This window comes from Athene noctua, chromosome 1, assembly GCF_965140245.1.
Source record: "Athene noctua chromosome 1, bAthNoc1.hap1.1, whole genome shotgun sequence".
In the NCBI taxonomy this organism is placed as follows: domain Eukaryota; kingdom Metazoa; phylum Chordata; class Aves; order Strigiformes; family Strigidae; genus Athene; species Athene noctua.
This window is the reverse complement of record NC_134037.1, coordinates 128195923-128217143: the sequence shown is the minus strand read 5'-3', so window position 1 is coordinate 128217143 and position 21221 is coordinate 128195923. Positions and strand designations below refer to the sequence as shown.

Here is a 21221-nt window from a genome sequence, read left to right as displayed (position 1 = left end):
GGCCCCGGCCCGCTTCACAGGGTTTCCTGGCATCGAGCGCAGGCAGCCCCAGCGCAGGGTTTCACCTAGCGCAGCCCACACGACAACCCTGAGGAGAAATTAAAAAAAAAAAAAAAAAAAAAAAGCACCTCATACTGCCTACGCCAGGACGCGGAAAACACCGCAACACGGCGCTGCCCTCTTCCTCCCGAACTCAACATGGCAGCCGCAGCGTCCCCCACGATATCGCCTCATCCAAGATGGCCGCCCTGCCGCGGTGGAGGTGACTTGCCAGCACTCAAGATGGCGGCTGCGCGTTTAACCCACCGTCTCCCTTACCCGGCGGGGGGGACAGGTGTGGTCGCCGTGGCGTCAGCCGCTCGTTTATCATTTATTTACGTGCCCAACCCACCGGCCACGGCTGGAAGTGACGCGACCGCGGGGGCGGGGGTGGTGCGGTGCCTGCTGGGAAGCCAAGTGGGCGGTGGCGGGGCAGGAGGCGGTGGCCGCCGGGAGGGGGCCGGGCGGGGGCCGGGCTGCAGCGACGCGGTTCCTGTCGCCGTGACATGGGTTCCCTCTCGATGGCGGTTGACGCGGGAGGCCTCAGATAACCGGCCGTGTCCCTTCTCCCCTTCCCTCCCCCTCCCCGCCCGCCGCCATGCCCGTCCGGGCTCCGCCACCCCACACGCAGCCCGCAGGTAAGAGACGGTGCCGCCGCTACTGCCGAGAGGGGGGCGGCTCTTTTCCTCCGGGCCTGGCCAGGGAAGGGCACCCGCTGCCCCGCGGTGGCGGGTGGGGGGCCGTCGAGGCTTCCCCCGGGGGCCTGCAGCGGCCGGGGCCTGTCAGGGCATCGCTCTCGGGGAAGGGCGGCGGGGCTGGGCCGGGCCGCCCTGCCCTGCCAGGCGGGAGGGCTGGGCAGTGGGGTGAAGCCCCGCAGCGCTCCCCCTCGCCGAGGCGCCGCTCCCACGGCTCGTCCCGCCGCGGCTGGAGCGAGGGGACGGGGCTGGCTTTGTCCTTCGGTGGCGGGGGTCGAGCGGTGTTGTGCCGTTCCTCGCAGCGGGCCGTTTCCCGTGGCGGCCCCGGGCGGGTGGCAACTGGCCTGGGGAGAGTGCCCCACGTTCTCGTGGGGTTCGGCGGGGCCGCAGCTGGCAGGGAGGGCTCGGTGCTGTCCTGTGTGCTTGGCTTTTACCGATATGCTTTTTTTTTTTTTTTTAAGGGACGTAAACCGTGTCAGTTACTCAGTGCATCTGAAGATGACATGCTAAACCAGAGTTATGACTTTATTTTTTTGGAAGTAATGATGTTTTAAAATGGGTCAAAACGGCTGAAATGTTTGTTAGGTCCTGGTACTGCATTTTACTATTATAAGTGGCTACCTGGTGAACAAAAATAATCTGTTTCCTTAGAGAAGGCAACTCATTAAACCAAGGGTTAAACCTTGGGATTTCTTCAAAGCCTCAGTAAGTTGACTTCTTGATGGTGACAGCCCCTTCCTTCCAATTTCAGCACAGAAACCTTCGAAAGTTTGATGCTTCTTTTAAAGCAAGCAGCTTTTCACAAATAAAGGGAATGAGTAGAAGCAGCATTGTTGACAAGAGCTATAGTGTGTTGGTCGTACAAGTTTTGGTTTTGTACATGGTTTACAGCATGATGTGCATCGTTAGAACTGATTTCTTCACCTGTTAAGTTCATGGTAAAGTGAGCTTGGATGCTGGTTTTTAACTGGGGTGGTCCTTGGAGATAGGACAAAATTAAAAGCATTTCCCGCTTGTTTTATTCTCTGGACATATGAACTAGACTTGGAAAACCAATTAGCCTACTTTAAGCATAAAAACGTTAGGTTGTATTGTTAGCACACAGAAGTTTGTGTCCACACTCATACAGCTAATGCATAGGTAGTGGTTCCTCTTCCCGCAGTAGGAGCTATACCTGGAGGAATATAACATTAATTGGGAGAGCTGGGGGAAGAGGTGAAGTACCTGTGGCTACTGAGGAGTTGTTTTGTTTTCTTTTTTTAAACATTCCTTTCATCTCAGTGGAAATAAATAGCATAAATTTGAGGATATGAGAATTTAAACTTTAAAATACGAATTAACTGTATAGTAAAGGGACCTCAGAAAAGCTAATGTGGCTATGGTGCTTCCATTCCACACGATGTTTGCATAAAGTACATGCTGTATGACCTTCTAAGGTCATGTGAAAGTATGACCTCTTCTTTTTACTTCCTTAATTTGTTTGTAAGTAAGCAGTTGAAGGTTCTCAGCCTCAATAGATCAGTTCATGCTGTCTGATTTTTTTTTTTTTTTTTTAATTTTTATTTTCTTTTTTGCTCAGGTTATGGTTTTGTTTAGCAGAGGATTTAATGGTCTATAAAATCTAGTTATACACAGTGAATTAAATTTGTGTTATGTATTTCTGTTAATAAGGCAGTGTGTGATTTTACATTTATACTCTTTAAAATTTCTTTAGTAACTTACTAAGTTATTGCAAGCATTTTAACACCCTAATTACATAAAGTAATATTCTGAAGCTTTTGAGTACTTTGAAAGGACTTGTCTTTCACAGTGGAAATGATAGAGCAGCTTAGATGGGCTTCTGTCAACTCTTTGCCCTTTCCTCTTGAAATATTCATAGAGCTCTCCTTGCAGATATGTAGTGGTATCAACTGGAAACACAGCAGTAAAGAAACCCATGTTGGATCTGTTTTTTTCACTATACTGAGCAGCATAATCTTCTTTCAGATACTCATTATCTTTTTCGACAAAATGTTCATTCCTTTCTGTCCTATTGTACTGTTTGACAATTTAAACTACATCTTTGTGAATGTTTCAGTGCAATGACATGCTAACCTTTTTGGTGGGATTCAAAATACTCATAACTTTTCTGGATAGTCCTCTTAAAAGAAGTGGCTTAGATCCTACTCATGCCTAGGTTTCAGAAATTTTGTCAGTTAATTTTATTTTTTCCTTTGTGCGGAAACCACACTGTGTAAGCTGCTCCTGTGCACACAAAAAAGGCCTTGAAATGTGCCTTGTTTGAAAACTAATAGCCTCATTTCCAATAGACTTTCTTCTGTGCCGATATCTTTGGCAGTTAAAGTTTTGGATTGAGGACTGTTTCTGTACCAGTTGCAAGGTGATGTAATGAGTCTGCTTCTTTAAGACAAATAACTTGGATTTTCCAAATCCAAGAGTCCTGTTTTGGAAGAACCACAAAGAAGGGCAAATCTTGTGTACGTTTGAAAGTAGGTACCATGGGGAAGGAAATGTGAAACACCAAGTTCATATGTCTATTGAAAATTGGTGGAAAATATAAGTTTACTCTTTGGACTATTAGTTGTCCCTCCTGTGTTTTTAATACGAGATAATATCTGTCAGTGGGATAAACGATGACTAATGTAAGCCTGTTCTTGCTACATGTATTTAACTTGCTTCAGTTAGATTTTTTTTCTTCCCTCACCTACTTGTTCTCTGCATGTTGAAGAAAATATTTGTTCGCTTAGAAACAAGCAAAAGTTTGCAGTAATGGAAGGAAGACCTATGGTTGTTTTCCCTGTGCAACTGTATTTCCTCTGCCAAGCTATGAGATAGCCTTTCATATAAGAGTGCACCTCTGGGCAGTTGTAATCTGCTCTTTACTGTAGTCTATGTGAAGGGTTTATATGTGATGGAAAACATACTACTCTGGAAATAAATCTCTGAGAAGAGTTGACCTTAGGTAATCTAGTTCTAATACTTTCTAGTCCAGCATCTTTTCGTCTTAATTTAGAACTGGGTTCCCAGCTAACATGTTTCAGGGTAATACCCAGAAATACATTTTCTCACTGAGTTGAACACTGTTTTAAAAGGAATTTGAGAAACGGTAAGAATAAAAACATACGAGTTATGTGTTACTTATGGCATCTGTCTTTACACATGGTATGGATGTGTGCTGTACACTGGACACAAATACTGTGTTCCCACAGAGCCAGATTTTAAACCCAATTGACTTTCCCAGCCAGATGCGTTTGCCTATATCAATTAAAAACGTGCTTGTTCTACTACATTTTCCCTACCGTTTACAGATTTAGGTACAGTCTGTCTTTATCTGCAGCTGTTAAAGCAAGTCAGTAGATTTTGAGTTGAAACATGAAATTTTTTTGCTTATAGTAATTTTATAAAAATAACCTGGTCTTTTAGTTTTGGGGAGGTGATACTTGGTTTTAAAAAAGAGTTTAATGAACTAATACAACATTTAGATTAATATTTTTCAAATGTTCCTCTGATTCCATAGCTAAGCCAAAATAAAATGCGGAGAAATGAAATAGCATGACTACTCAAAGTGCATGTTTGATTGCTTCTTTATATACTCTAACAAGTAAGATTTAAAGGAAGATATCTATATGCTGGACCTGTTTAAATTTCACATTTGTGTTACCTAACTTAGTCTTCCTGTATTGTCAGTGGTGAGAGGAAGAGGAGCATATCAGAGAGATCTGAATCTTGTCTAGTCTGGATTGTCTGAGGATGCCTGGTGTTTACTACCAGCCTGGGGAGGGCAGGACAGGAAGAATGAGTTGTCAAAGATAAGTGCCTCTATCCTGATGGCAGTCTCCTGAATTTTGTTACTTTAATGTTCATTTTACATACAACACTTTCTAATAGAAGGTGTCTAGCATATTTGATGTTTGTTGAAGCCACAGTAATGTATAGTGGTATTGATTAATTACAAATGTTGGGTAATGAGGAATAAGGCTTAGATATATTTGCCTTATTGGAACTAGAAAACATTCTTTTCCTCAACTCATATGTCCAAGCAAAAAAAAAAAAAGCTCTGAAACTTCTGCTTTCGGTAATGGACCTACTGGCTGTAACAGCATTAGATTCAAAATTGAAAACATTGATTTCTTAGAGGCTTTATGAAGTAAACATTTTCTTGCTGGATTTTGTTTGCTGGTAACTTATTCCAAAAATAAAAATAAGCTTGTTAAACCAATTTAAGAATATATTGACTTCAGCCTGGACAGTGACTCTCTCTTTGGATTGGATTTGTGTTGTAGAAATGCTATTTTAATAGACTGCTTCTCCTTGTTTATAATGGTCCTTCTATAAGAAAGTTCTTAGATGCAGAAAGACTAAATCCATTTTCCATAGTTCATAAGCCAATGAAAAAGCAGTTAAAATAGAAGAGGACTGCTTTTCCTACTGGAAACCATTTTGCTGTAATAAGAAATCTATATCCGATCTGTACTGTGGTATTTTTGGTATCTGCTTGAGGAATCCCTTTGCAGTAGAAGAGTTAAATGTTCTTGGAAAGATCAGATGCTAGCAGCTAATGATTTTAATCCCATCTCCTTGTCATGCAGGGTTTTACTGTAGGGCATTTCAGGAACATTGTAGTTTGTCATGGAGCTCTTAATCCTGCCATTTCTGATTATTTTGTTTTCTTTATACTTTCAGTGATGGATTGTTTAACTCTGCTTTTAGAATAATTCACAGCTGAGAGGTTATCCATTGCTTTGCTAATGTTTGTCTCAAGTTAAAGGGAATGTTGTGCTATACAAGGAGTTTCTTCTTTTGAATTTACATGCCTCAAGTATTTCTTTAGATATACTCTTTGTTTGTGGCCTCCTAGGTTTTTTAGGTCTTATGTAAGAGCCAAACATGCCTTAGAAGATATGCAGGGAAGGAACTATTTATACCTGCTTTTGTGTATTGCAATTACATTGTTCTCTTTGCTGCCATGTATTTGTTAGACTGTTGCTATTATTCTACAAAAGGTAATGAACAAGGATGTGATCAGTGTATGAGGAAAGCAGATATGCATTTTGTCTTTCTGAATCTTTGCCCTATCAAAATTTAAGTTGACTACTACTTCTGTCTTTTCTAGCATTACTCATTTCTGTTTTCTCTGAGTGTTTTAAATTAACCTGAGTTACACTCTTAAATCCTTTTGACTTTAGAAAAAAGATTTAAACCAAGAGCTACAGTAACAGAATTGAATCTCCAAGTTAACTAGCAATTTTTTTCCTTAAAGTAAAATGTCAGATGTAATCATAAGTGTATTAGTGGATTACATTTATAGTATGACTTTATCATAAATAGAAGAGCATTGTTACTGAAATTTGTGAAATTCCTTCATAAAGAATATAAAAAAATCATGTGGAAGCAAGAAATTAACTAGTGATTTCAGCTTTTTAAAAAAAAACAGGGGTAAAAGACTGCAGAAAATGGCATCTGAAAGAACACAGTCCTTTAATAGCTCTTTTCTGGAAAATGTTAGACAACAGCATGTCAGGAGAAATTGATGGAAATCCATTATCGGTCTAACATTAAACTATTGTCATCTGAAAAACATGCTGACACTTGTCAACATAAATCTGTGATTGTGGCTAAAATAATGCAGTCTAAACATGAACAGTTAAACTCTCGTCAGAATCTTCACTTCAAGGTTTAAAGTCTGATGCCAGAAACCTGGGTTATTGCGTATTACAAATCATAGAAGTAGCTGCTCTATTATGTGTAAGTAAAAACTGTTACAATTTTCCTCAAAGCATCCTTGCTATATAGCATACTGAAAAATTGTTTGTTTCCATTTGTTTAAAATTTGCATGTTTCAAGAATGTTTAAATGAACAGATAAGTAAGTGCAAAAGTGCATGTTAATTTCATATCTGACTTTTAAATTTGGGAGCCAATTCCCTCAAAAATATGGAGAAGATAAATAATATGTGTATCAGTCAAATTCTACTTTGAGTTAAATCAGGTTTTGAACCTTGACCAAGAATATGTCTGAGTTGGGTATAAAGTACTACAAAAGATGAAACCACAGTTCCAGCTCTTAGCCCCTGTTTGAGATGCCAGACAAAGCAGGGATTAACTAAGTGAATTAATGAACAGAGTTGTTGTTCTGTCAGACCTGTGGTTTGTCACCATGTTAATGTTCCAGTTGGACCATAACGAATTTGATTCAGTAGTTTATGGTTGGCAGTTGGAACACTTAGAAGTCAAAAAAGGGGATCATAATGAAATTCTTTCGGAAGAAAACTACATTAAGGATAAAAATTCCCATGCTGTTTTTATATTGCAAGGAGAATTGGGATTATGCCCCATTTAAAAAAAAAATCACTAATTACTAATTAGTCCATCAAGGGGAGGGGGAATACTGGTATGAATTTCTTCTTTCTGCTACACTGAATATGGTATTCTTTTGAGTTAACACAATTGTGTTAATTTATCAACCTTACACTCATATGTAATACAGATTCTTAGATTTTGGAGCTCTTCAGCTTTCAAAATGCATCTAACATCATCGGAAATAGCTGACATTTTTAAAAAAAAATTATACCGAAGCCCATACAATTGATTATGCAGTTGGTTCTTATAGGTTAAACTGATTAAACATGTAGTAGACTCTCAAACCTATGATCGGATTTTTAAATGCACAATTAATGTTCCTTGCAGATTCTGTTTTGGCAACTGTAACTGAAACATACTTGGAGCAAAGTATTGTGCTACTGGGCTGCTGTTGTGTAAATGATCCTTGTGATGTCTTAAAAGTCCTTTGAAATGAAAAATGAAAGGAAGTTTCTTTTCCATGGCAGAAGTTGCAGGAGAGAAAATTTTTAGATGGTCAAATATCTTCCTACATGTTTGATTGGGCTTTCACAGTCTGTTTCAGCCCCCATGCAGCCTCTTCATGTTATCTTTGTCCTGTGCTTGTCCCTACTATTCTTGTTCCTTGCCTCCTTTTTTTAATGTTAACTGGAAAGTAAAGGAGTCTTATAGGTAAATTTCCTTTGACTGTGATGCTGCTGTCATGTTATTCAGCTCATTTTCTGAGTGCTGCATCTTCAGGTTTTTTTAGATCATCCTTGCCTCTGAGGATATTCTCGACTCAATTATTAAGATTTATTTTTAGCTGAAATTAAGATGATAAATGGTCAACAAAAAAAATAGGTAGCATTGTTATGATGGGTGATATATATGGGTGTATGTCCAGTGCAGGTTAAGAATTAATTTTTGTCAGCATTTCTTGTATGAGATCTTCTGATGTCAAGTGGTACAGCAGTTATTAATACGGAACTGAATGTGGTATTTCAAATAACTCAAGTGAGCATCAATTTATACAAGCCTATAAATATGAAAAGACTCAAAAATAAAACACACATGATTTGGGTGAAAAATACAGACAAACTCTCTTTTTAATGGGAAAGTTCAGAAGTTTTAAAGGGCTGATTCATAATGTTAGGATATGTCTTTGAGATACAGTTAAAAAAACTCCAACACTTTTTAGTTAGGCTTTGTTGTTTAGTCTGAGTCATGATGACTTTAATTTTTTAATTTAGCTTGTTTAAGTAATATTGGCCTATATAGTGCATAAATTAGGAGGCTTATCAGCATCATCTAGGTCAGTCACTGAGCTGGCAGTGCTTCTTAGCCAAGCAAAAGAGTTGCAGCTGATCAAAGTACTTTCCAAGGTTTTGAAAACTTTATGCTATAGGAGTACAATGTGGATTTTTTTTATTACTGAACCAGCAAAACTATACTTTGATGTCATTGTCTATGTACAGGACTGTAAGTTTCTATATTTGCCAGTTGGAAACAAATTTGAGGTTGCTACTGTCTTCTGCTTTTTTTACCTTCTCATGAGTACTCATCAATAAAAATAAGGTTTCTGGGAAGAGGGGAGGCTGGTCTACCTAGATTTAATTTCCTTTTTACTTGAATATAATTGCTTGTGTAACTTGATTATTCTAAAACTGTTTCAAAAGAACAAGCTGATGTGGATCTGTATTTTATATATGTATGTATAAAAAAAATATTCAGTGTTAAACTTGGGTCTCTATTACTCATACTGCACTGAAAGCTTCAAGAGTGGGTCTTGTGGATTTCAGAAATCTTTGTTTCAAAATTGAATGTGTTGGCTTCCTAACTTTAACTTGTGTCAGCACACAAGCATTTGTAAGTATGTAATGTTTTATAGACTACCTGTTTGAGAGTAATAGGAATATTTAGAGATTTTATTTGGGTTTCTGCTTCAAATATCTGTGGGTTTAGTTATATGGCTTTTTCTTTCCAGTGTAAATTGATGTGCTGTAGAACTGTCATTTTCTATTTTTAAATCTTTTCTTTCTAAATGGCTTTAGGGATGTGTTTTAGAGGGCTTGTACATCTCTGCTAATAAAGAATAAAACATCTAATCACATGATAAAATTACTGTTGAGGTTGCTTCAATTGTAGTACTAGGTCTTGGTCAAGAGCTGCTTATCCCACCCTCCAGTATTATTCCCCAAAAGTCAGGGGTGTTCTTTGTAGGACTCCTGTATTCACCTTCCTTCTTTCCAGCCATTTCATTGTTTCTGTTCAAGCTCCTTTTTCTTCTGGAATGATAAAGGTTTATATCCAGTCAGTGCTGTCCTTGAAGTAGTGTTGAGGGGCTTTTTTATTTGTTTCAAGAACTAGTTTCTTGCCTTTACAGTCTCTTCAGCTTTTGTCACATGGGATAAGATGATAAATAATGTCAACTGAATTTTCCACATAGGTGTAACAACTCTTGTTCAGTTTCAGGAGATTTAATAGTACATTTATGCTATTGTCTACTGAAATTCATCTGGAGACTTGTAAACTCAACTTTAGTTACAAGGGATGATTTGTTACAACCAAATAAACCTACTCATTTTTTAATTAAAAAAACCCAAACAAACACCCCCATGCCCCCCAAAAAAACAAAAACAAAAACCCCACAGAAAACAAGAACTCCTTTCCCTTTTCCAGGAATTAGAGGTGGGGAGTGAGTCTCATCCCAATTGATGCAGTTTTCTCTGTCCTTTCTCCTAAATGTCAGTATGTTATTAAAGAGCTACTCATTCATGACCCTAGCAGTCATGAATTCCAGACATAATGCCACTCATTATTGAACCAACTCCCCTATAGCTTTCAGTAGTGTTATCCCTGAGATAAGTTGTCTTGAGATGAGCAAAGCTTATGTATATACCAATATCTACCTAAACGGTCTTTTTTTTCTACAAAAGAACAAAACCAGCACTTCTGCCTACCAAGGTATATCTTTGTGTATAGCATATGGATTTTCCTCTGCAGTAAAACATTCAGAAAACAATTGTAGTCTGGATATACTGGCTGTTTAATCTTAGTGTTGATGGTCAACCACAGTAGATCTTCGAAGTCTGGATGTAAAGAAGGAGTGGCTGCTCTGATAGTTACAAAGAAGAAATGGCATTATCATATTTAATAGATTGAAACCCCAGAAGCTTGGGAGGTGAACAGGTTGAAATAATTTCTGTGTCAACACAGTCACATTCTACAGATGTCTTGGAAAGGATCTTTATGTTCATGTATGACATTAAACAGCAATTGCTAGACTTTAATGTAAAAAGGAGAGTGCTCTTGAGAGATGAGGCCTCTGAGATAAGAAAGTGAAAATCCTCTCAAATACATTGTTAAGCAGCTGGTGCTGAGTAAGCCTATGTGGGAGCTTGTTGACAACTTATTCTTTATTCTAAACAAAATTCCTTTGCAGTCGTCTTCAGTTTGCATGTGATGTTACAAATTACTTCATGGCTTCATCTGATAAGCATGATGTTCTTTTATAACTGCAAAATATGCTTTAAAAAAAAATTGTATGTTAGTCACCTTAAAGATGCCAGACTTGCCTGGCAAATACCAAGAGCTGTTTGGCTCCAGTGCTGTGGTATGTTGTGCTTGAGAAGAACTGCAGATCTTCATTTGTTGTTGTTATACCCTTTGTGTGCTGCTGTTTAGGGTGCATGTGCAAAGTAATTTGCTAAAGATGTTGGAATTAAGGTTCATGTTTTATCTGTGTTTCAGAGCTAGTATTATAAAGTCTGTGCTTATTCTGGTGGCTAAATTCAAATATTTGCTAGTATGTATGGATAGTTTCCACTTTTTTTCTGTAGGTAATACGTAGTATGTTACGGTTTATTCATGACAACTGTCACTTGAAATGGAAAGAACTTGCTTGTAGCTCTCACTTGAAGGGCTCTAAGGTGCAAAGTAGGTAAGTGGCATGTACAGTTCTGAATCTATAAATAGTAGTAGTTATTGCTTCATTAATTACATACAGTATTGAAAAAAATCAAGGTAAGTCTTCGGGAAATAAATTGTTCAATCCGTACCTTGCTTGTTCCTGTAATTTGGTTTGCAATGTTGAGACAGAGTCCTTAATCTGCTTCTATCTGGGCTGTGTGAATACTTTTCTTTTTTCCCCCCTGATTTTGTGATTTACGTTTAAATATTTTATGGTAATCTTTCTCCATTCTGCTTTTGAGAATAAGCTTTGATGAAGTTTGTTTTGCCCTAGGCTTTGCTGGTGCTCATAATGACATTTCCCAACTGGCAGCTTGTAGGACAAAAGCAGGCTTGGCGGCAGCAGCTCTGAAGACAGGGCACATTGGCTCAGTTATGAAACCCAAAGTACAGGGAGAACTAACAGAAACCCATGAATTGGTAGAAAGAAGCATAAACAGTAGGGCAGCAGATCAGAGCTAGCAATTATAATAGCAGTTCATTCTTCCACTCCTTTACAGTTTCAAAGCTTATGGAAACATCTTTCAGAGTCATTGCTGCTACTGAAGGTGCCTTCCGTACACAACTGTCGTGGCACAGTATATCAAGTGGCTTACTTTCTGTCATGCTGTCAGCTGAGTGCACAAATGAGTGTGGGAAAAGAGGGACCGGGGTCATTGGCTATTTTATGAATTGCTGGTGATGGGGAGTAGAGAACTGATGGGTTAAAACTGAGTTTAGTCATGTCAGTGTGTTGCACAACAGCTCAAGACAAACATGTTTTGTGCTCTGGCATTTCAGCACTGTCTGCTGAGAATACAATTGTGTAGTAGTTTACAAGAGACTTGAGCTGTCCCCAGTGATTCTCTGTGACTTCTAAAACAAAAGAATTGGTTAGAAAATGGGTTTGGGGAATGTTTCTTTCTCATCTAATATGGACATTGACCTATATGCACACTTCTAAAATAAAAGATGAAACAGTAAAAATAAAAAATGAGATGACAAAAGCTAGACAAATTCTGATACCCTTTTTCCTTTTTCTATTATAGAAATACATTAACTTTGAAGTGGAATTAAACAATGGAACCAGATATTATTCGAATGTACTCCTCATCCCCTCCACCACTAGACAATGGAGCTGATGATGATGAAGATGAGTTTGGAGAATTTGGAGGATTTTCTGGTGTTACCACTGCTGGCGTAGCTTTTGCTGATTTTGACACGCAGGACTACAGTCATCCAAAGGAAGAGTTCATACCCACAAATCATTTCATCCCACTTCATGATTATTCTGACAATGTAGCTAGCATTGCAACTTTCACATCTGTTAAAAATGTTAAAGACTGCATTGCAGAGCTTCCTACTCTTACTAAGGAACTTTCTGATATGTCAGCTACTAGTACCAGCAAAGAAAAATCTAAGTTTAGAACTTCAGGTACTGCTTTAGAAGATGTAAACAAAAGAGGGGAACAAAGAGACAGCACTGGGAAATCAGAAGGGTTTTCTTCTCATGTCATTAGAACTGATATAGCAGTTGAGAGCCAGGATGAGCAAATAGATGCTTGTAATGGTGAGAAACCTACATGTCTAGAGATTCTAACAAATGGATTTGCAGCAACGGACCCTGTAAATCCTCAGGGAACAGAAGATCTGGACGGTATTGGTGACTCCAAGGGACTGAAAACTGTTAGCGACCATAGTACTGAGCAAAATTTGAACTCAATGCCTAGTTCAGGTGAAGACTTTGCAGATTTTGCTACATTCTCGAGCAAAAAACCAATCTGTTTAGAGGGAACAGGACCTACAATATGCAGTGTTCTTAATGAAAGAGACTCTCTGAGCATTCAGGAGAACAACAGAATAAACAGAGTAACTTGTATTGAAGAAGAGATTTGCATTTCAGAAATAAGTTGTGAACAGGGTCCCTTAGCACTGGAAGATAATGAATTTTCAATTTCTAGTAAGTCTCAAACAACTGGAAGTTCAATATGCACTACTGAAAATGGAGAACACAATGAGAGAAGACAACATGGCATAGAGAATGGCAAAGGTTTTACTAGACCTGATGACTCTTTGGGAACTGAGGACATCAAGGTTGATAAGATCCAAAGCCTAAGCTGTGATCTTGCAGGAGAGAAATTGGGTGATTCTGAAGATCTTGGTGGAAGCAGTACTGAAGTTATAGCTTGCAGTGACACACATGATGATGATTTTGGTGATTTTGGTTCAGTCAGCAGTGCATCTCTTGCCTTCATTAATGCTCAAGAATCGATAAATGCTCTAGATTTAGAAGGAACTTCCAAACAGCCTGCACATACTGGCGAACCTCATGATGAAATCAGGGACACAAGTACTGTTTCTCAGCAGCCAGCAAGGTTGGATCAAGCTGAACTAAATCAGACTGCTGACACTCTAGAATGTAATACTACCAGTAAAACTTCTGGCTTAGACTTCCAGCATACTACTGAGGTAGAAAATGGTGATGATAGTGAATTTGGAGACTTTGATTCAGTGCCAAAACCTCAAGATGAGAGTGTTGCTTTTCAGGACTCTGACGACTTTGCGGACTTCAGTTCAGCAGGTTGTGACCAGGCTACAGACTGGAATGCTTTTGAAGATGAACAAAAAGACAGCTGTTCTTGGGCTGCCTTTGGAGATGAGCAAGCTGGTGAATCTCATCACAGAAAAGAGACGTGGCAGTCACATAGGACAGATGCATCTGCCAGGATTGCTGGTCCAGTATTACACAAGACTGACAGTTTTGCTTTAGCATCTTTCCAAGGAACTACCAGTAAGCAATCTCAAGAGCCAGCACCTTCAGTTCAGGTAAAGGTGTCCTTGATTTTGTTCAGTCATCTTATGCTCTTGTGCATATATCTCTTCCTGGTTCCTGCTTCTGTGTACAACACTTTTGAATAGTCCTTGTTTGACTTGTGAGCGATACTTAATTTGGTGGGTGAGATCAGCTGGTATGAAATAGCGTGCTGTTTGCATCCTGTATCTTTTGCACCATTACTTCCACCAGAAAAATGAGCTGAGTATGATGGAACTTGTATGCATTTGTTTTGACGATTATATGTGGTCCTTTATGTAAATTGATCAAAGGAATAAGCCATTGTAAACATCTTAGAGCCTGTGATTGTTCTTTCTTTGTTTCATAGTTTATTGACTTCAGGGAGGGTACTCTGATGCTGCCTTTTCAAAAATAGTGGTGTGACTGGAAACTGAGATTACCAGTTCCCAAAATTTTTCATTACCATTCTCTATCATGTTTTCAAAATCTGATTAAAAATGATGACTCAATTTGTAAATAGCTGTATTCATTTGTTTAGTGCAGAGAGCATGATAAAATATGACCTGTGGAGTTCTGTCCCTGGCATTAAAACTCATGGGAAGTTAACCATTTAAAAGTTATTTTTATACATTAATTGTTGGAAGCACCACATTGTAGCAACATCACAAATATAGAACTGATAATTTCATAAACCTGCTATTTCTAATCCAGAGTTTTGGGGAGGGTGAAGTAGATGAGTTTATTTCTTACCCCCACCCCCCTAGGTTTTCTGCCTTAGTTGCTAAGTATGTATTAATTCCTAATTGATTTCTTCCTAAGTCTTTCACCAGTCATCTTTTGAGATCTGTGCCTATTCATACATAGATAATTTTTTGCTAAGTATTTAATATTACTTTTACAAAATCCAGAATAACAAATTGAATTTAAAATTCTCTTCAGTGCTACTTTTTAATCATGTCATCCCATGTGAGTAGTTTAGAGTATGCTGTGTCCTTTTGAAGCATGTAGCAACACCAGCAATAAAGGGTGTTTGTTAATATGTGTCTGAATGGCTTGGATATTCTCTGGCAATAAAAGGAAATCAGGTTTTTTCTTCCAAGACCTCATGTAGGCTTGGTGACAGCCCTGCCTCTTTCCGTTTCCTACCAGTGAGAGATGAAATGGCTTTTCAGAAAAAGGTTATGCCAGCCAGAGCTTTGCAGGCATCAGCAAATGGAATGGAGCTTTTGGGACTTAGCTGTGATTTCTTGTCATGTTAAAAGGTGTGAGCCTCAGCTCCTGATACTTCCAGCTTGCTGGTTTGTGCAACGACTAGCACACACACACACAAATTTCAAAGTGGCTTCACAAGTCAAAAAAGGTGCTCAAGTGAACCAGCAGGTAGTTTTTTGTGCCTATGCAAAACCTTGCTCATCATCACCTGAATGTGTGTGTCCATTGCCCAGGTTGAAAGCACAGATCTGTTGTAACCTATTCTGTTGGTCATTCACCCATAAAATTGAGAGTACTAAGGTCATTAGTAGAATTAGTCTAAATTGTTCCTGTTGCTACTTGAAAGACTGTCCAGGATCTGACAAAGAAATGGGGTGGGGAGATGATTCTAGTAAATCATCTTTTTTTTTTTTTTTTTTTTTTTTTTTAGATAATCATGCTATTAAGGGATAGTCTGAAGGTTTCAAACACTTATTTTTACTTACAATTTTCCATAATTTTATTATTAAATTTTGATAGAAAATACCTCTGAATGTAGATGTTAATAAAAGCAGAACCTTCAGAGGTTCTGTAATTTTTTTTTTTTCTTTCCTCATATCTGTCTTAACAAACATTAAAAACCTATGTTACAATGGAAGTTCTTCAGTGATACGTTATAAAGTCATACAGTAGTTTGGTTAGATTTAAAGCAAGCGTTGAGAAATATTTTTTCATTTCTTTATACTGCAGCCAGTTGTGACTGTTTGGATATAAAGTGATGTTCTGTCTCCCCTGCCAGTGAGGAAGTACAAGTCAGAATGTTTTACACAAATAAGCTGGGGAGGAAATTGAGCTGGATATGTTTTCTCTGCTGTAATGGTTTCCTTAGCCTTGCAATGACAGTTAGTTGCTACTCTTTTTTTTTTTTTTTTCCAGTTAACTCTTAAAACAATAGTTACACATTTTCAGAACGTACTTTGTATTTTGTAAGTGCTTTAAGTTTTCAAAGGATCTATTGAAACCTTTTTATATATTAAAACAAAGCATTTTTTTAATCTTAAATTCTTTTGTGTTTAATCCGTTGAGCCACAGCTAGTACTTTGCAATTAGAAACATTTGAGATTAGTTGAGTCAACATAAGCCAGCAGACATTCCAGTACTTTGAGTGCAGAATCTTAGTAAAAATAAAGTCTAATTTTGGTCAGCTTCCTTTACTTTCATTTAAAAGGATATCGCTGAGGTCAAACCACAAAATACAGCATATTAAAGTATTTGCTAATCTTCTGTTTCCAATGTATTAAGGTTGAGTTCTGCAGCAGTTTGATGCAAAAGCAGAAATGCTTGCATGTAAAATAAAGCTAGGGAGGGGTAAGCGAACGAAGTTTGTTATTACCCTGACCAAAGAAGGCTAGGGAGGAGTATATCACTTGCCTCAATGTTTTGCTGGCAGATCTAAAAAGCATGTTCTGTAGCAACTTAAAGGGAGCAGGTTGTGCAGGAGAGAAATAACTGCATGTATTAGACACTTGAGCTAGATGTGAAAATTGAGACCTCAGCTTAGGCTAAAGGTGAACTGGGATTGATTACAAGATACTGTGTACGCTTGTTCTGTGATGTGGAGGCTAGAAGAGTCACTGTAATGTGGTAGAGAAATAATTTTGAATTATGTATAAACAAAATAACTGTAATGTAATTTTTCACTTTTCAGTTTTCTACTTTTGTATACTTAACCAGCAGCATTACTGTTTAAATGTGGAAATGATGTATACAGTGATTCTCATCTGTCAAGAAAGTTATTTACCAGTAGCTCAAGTTGCCTTTCCAATGGTCTCTGTGTATTTTCCTTTCTGTTTCCTTAGTTTGTGTGTTCTGGATGTGGGGGTGGCAGCAAAATTCTGTGCTTTCTGAATGTAAAGTAAACTGAAAAACAGGCAAACTGTTTTAAAGATTGTGGATTTGGTTTAATGTTTTATTATAAATTAGACTTTACTTGACTTCAACTAATTCAGTTTTTCTTACAGAATATAGAACGTAAGAGAATAAAGTACAGAGAAAAGGTCACAAAAATTACTTTCTGTAATGACATGTAGTGACAAAAATATCATTATGTCTTTTCTCCTTTGCCTTTAGTCTTAGGGTCTCTGAATCCTGCACACAAACTGCCATGTAGGATTTGCTGACCTCTTCTATTCAGTAGTGCTGTGTGGAGGGGAGAAGAAAAATGGCATGGTATATGGTATACAGTTAAAACTACTGAAAGAATTTGTAAACGGTTGTAGTTTCCAAGGCTGAAGCCCCACTCCCAAACAAGTGGTTTGCAAAGCAGAGGGCACCTTGCTTGCTCGTGACAGTGGAGGCTGCAGCGATGCTGTAGGAACTTGAAAATGCAGTAGTGTGGTAGAACCTTTTTGATGTGGCGTGAGTGGGGAGGTCTGCCAGAACTGCTGAAGCCCTGAGAAGGTGCAGCAGAGAACTGCTGTAATGCCCTGGGAGTCTGCTAGGAGAAATGGGGACGGCAGCACATTCCATTGCAGGGTGCCATGACTGTGCCTTAAAATTGGAGCTGACGCTCTCATCAGTCTTCTGTGAAGTGATGAAGTCTGGTGTATTGCTAAAAAACCTGCTCTTGGCTTTGGAGTTTTACATTTGTTTTTTCCAAATGTTTCCAACAGATCTACAAGAACTGTTCCCTGATCCCTGCTGGTAATGGGCTGTCCTCTGCCAACACAGGCCCCCGTGTGCTCAGCCGCGCCCACTGGCTCCTTCCTGCCATATTCCTCATCTCCTTATTTAAACCCATATTAATACTGTTGTATACCTTAATCATTTAATGTCTGTCTTCAACTGAAAAATACGTAATAATTGGTTTCAGTATAGCTGCAGGTTTGCATTAGATATAGGTGTGGTTTTGTGTTCATTAAAACTGACAGGATGAAGTGGTGGGTAAACTGGTTGATCCAAAGTTTTGAGCAAACCTGCACTGGACCGTATGCATTAATCCCCTTTATGTGATCATGTTATGTTTATAAGGAATATAAGGCTTGTGACACAGCTTTTTCCCTGAGATAGTGTTGCACATTAGTCAGCTGAGGGGGTTACTCTGCTGTATAGTGCATTAATAATATATATAGGACTTAGGAAGCAAAGCACAAGAGCAGTTTTATTACCTGTGGTAATCATGTGGGCAGGTAATACAGCTGTGCCTAGCTACAAGGAGTGTAGGCATCTCTAGAGGAGGAGGAGATGAATAGTGGCTTGGTCGGGAGGCAAAACCTGATTTGGCTGAGAGTTAAATCCTGGAAAGGGAGCAAGGGAAACCTGAACAGCGCTCCAAGTGGGTTTTAAGATCCTCCACTTATTAGAGGGCCTGTGCTCACAGGCTCTACCTCTTCAGATTAATCAGATGGCGTGGGTGATGCACAGTTACTAAGCCACAAGTACACATCGAGATAAAGAAAACCCTGGATCACTGTCATTTAGAGAGTACTTTCTCTTGGGCAATGAATGAAGTCATCCTCTTGGAAAAAAGTTATTATAACCATAAATATTTCAGCCTTCCAGTTCACTAAGATAAATTAAGAGAGTGTTAGCTAAATTCAGACAGTTGGGTAACAAACTTGCAATGTGTATCTGACTAGAAAGGTTTGGTTTTTTTAAGTCCGTGGCATAGTTCATGAATATGTGCAGCTGAATAACAGTAAAAACCAGACCATTAAAAGTAGCCCATAATTACTGTATCTCAGAACAGGCTGACTAAGGGCATCTTTCAAAAGCAGGTAGTTTGGGAGGGGATTGTTTTAGCATTTCTGTTTATATGTCACAGAACAAAATTACTTTCCATTTTGTACCTGTCATCTGCTTATACTTCCTTTCAGAGCCTGATTGATAAGTTAGTACGATACCACTAGATAGTAATAACATGACCACTTGAAATCAGAAGTAAGTTTTATGTAGTCTAGATAATTAACTGCTAAATTCACTTTGCCAGCATGGAAGATGCAAGATTTGCTACATTCTTCAGCTGAGGGAGGAAAAAAATGTGCAAGCCTTCCAGCAAGAATGAGGGAGACGGCTTCCCATTTCTACACTGAACCTCCCTGTGGTTTATAACTTTCTTGTATCAAGCAGTAAAAAGAGCAGAGAAGTCTTGTTCTTCTTTCTCAAACCACTAGATTTTCAGATTTGCTTTGCAGCTGACCTTAAGACCTTTATAGTTACTGTTTAAAAATGTTTTGGGGATATTGAGGACTACCATTCCCTTTAATTCTTTAAATTATCGTGAAAAAAATAATCTTACTCTTTGTTTTGCATTGGTGAGAGTTTTTAGCTGTTGTGGCATCCTCTTTCTGGCTTGTAAATCTCAGTTTAGGACCAGTGTTTCCATCGTAAATTACCCGCAGTAATATAAAGAAACAATTTTTTTTACCTCTAAGAAATTTATGGCACCATCTTAAATTTATCTGCTTTTCAAGAGAGGTGTAGAAAAGCCATCTCAGTTGAATCATGAGACATTAAGCTAGTGTTCTGTGTAAGCTTTGCTTCTCTTTTTTGCGCAGGAGCTTTTCTGCCTGCAGCTCTTCTGCCATGGCTTTTGACAAGGTGTTCTCTTTGCTAAGCAGAGCCTGCACATCAGAGAAAGAAATAAATTGTTGCTATGTGGAAGGGAACTATGCATAGTTTAAGCAGCCCGTAACCCTTTCTAAAGAAAAGACTGCCCCCATTTATCTGGGAACTTAGTGATTTGCTCGTTTGCTTATGTGTGTTTAGTTTACTGTTCAGCTTTGCTTAATGCCTGAGTCCAAAAGATTGTGAGGCCCACTGAAGTTGATTGGTGTGTTCCCCACAGTGAGTTGCATCCATTACACTTTTTCAGCTCCTTGTGTTAACTGTATGGTGATGTAGTTTACCTCTTAAAATCCCCAAAACCTAAAGAAAACCCAACCCACCACCCCCACCCCCCAAAAAAAACCCAACAACAACAAAAACCCACCCAGCAACCCCCCCCATATGGTGAAGGTACTGGAATATATGGCAACCCAGCTCCTCACAAGCAAACGTATTGCTGGAAAATATGGTTTGGTTGTTAGAAACCCTAGCAAAGAGAGTTTCTCATTCAACCTCTGATTTATTTTGTTAAAATGGTCATAAATACCTATGTTAGGCACTCTATAGAGCAGTGGGTTCATGATTTTAAATGAATAAATAAAATCTCTCTGGTTAATCAGTTTCTTTTCTTGGCTTCTGGCCCCTGAGCTTTGTTCTGCTGTTTTTTGAGAGCCTTCACTCAGCTTCTGAATTCTAACTAGAAGCCGAGCATGTCCATATGGACTTTATTCCTTTCCTAAATTATACATTTAGCATCTTGGATCCTTCATATGCTCATTTCTGTCTCCTTATGTTTTTTTATTGGGTAAGACTTGAATATCTAAATATTCTCAATAATTTAGCTATTACACTGTTTTTATTTATTCTTGCATCTTCCAGTTTGTGTTTGATAGACGCAAACTGCCCAGAGCTTGAGTGTTTCTTCCTCTGTAGCCTCTTGTCCTGTCAGCAGGAAAAGGAGGGCTGAAGGCACACTCTGCTTTTGGTTCTCCCCCTTCTCAAAGCACCCTTGAAGGCTGCCAGAGAAAAGATGCTGTGGGCTGTAAGTGAGAGTGGGGAAAAGGAGGGATCGTGTTGAGAAATGGGGCTGTCCCCTCCAGTGGAAAGTAGGGAGGAAAGAGGGACAAAGCACCACTTCACTCTTCAGCTTCCAGCATGATAAGAAGTTCATGGGATGAGCCCTTGTGTCTGCTCCACAGCTTGTGTGTAGTTGGGACTGTGGAGAGAAGTGAGATGACTGGATTTTTTTGCCCCTGCCTTGTACAGAGAGTTCCCTGAAGCTTCACCTGGAGAAGCATTAGGGCAGGCATACAGTGAAAACTGCAGTTTGTATCAACTTTCTGTAGTGTGGCTCAAGTATGTTGTCTTTATGGCAGGTTTTAGTATCTTCTCTTTCATAGCTCTGAAGAAAGGCAGTGATCTATTGCTGTTGAGTTCATGTGGAGATAGGCTGGGGAGGATTTAGTGTGCTGAATGGTTGCTGTGCTGAAAGTTCATTGATTCTGTAGTCTTGTGGTGGAGAAGACAAAAAGAAATTCTGTGAACCAAGTACTTTGGCATTTCATCTCTGAGGACTGGATCTTGCCCCATATTTAACTGCAAAGGAGATAAATTCTAATTCCTGTGGTT

General features: G+C 39.0%; 1 protein-coding gene across 2 annotated transcripts in view; it reads left to right on the top strand.

Moving 5' to 3' along the window:
- The first annotated feature begins 474 nt into the window (after window positions 1-474).
- Window positions 475-21221, top strand: part of AFTPH (aftiphilin) — a 47471-nt gene continuing 26724 nt past the window's right edge. For both annotated transcript variants that reach the window (XM_074923491.1, XM_074923401.1), the window contains exons 1-2: window positions 475-677; window positions 12052-13828. In XM_074923491.1, coding sequence (XP_074779592.1) covers window positions 12083-13828 — 1746 coding nt within the window. In that variant the 5' untranslated portion in view covers window positions 475-677; window positions 12052-12082. The remainder of the gene's footprint in view (window positions 678-12051; window positions 13829-21221) is intronic.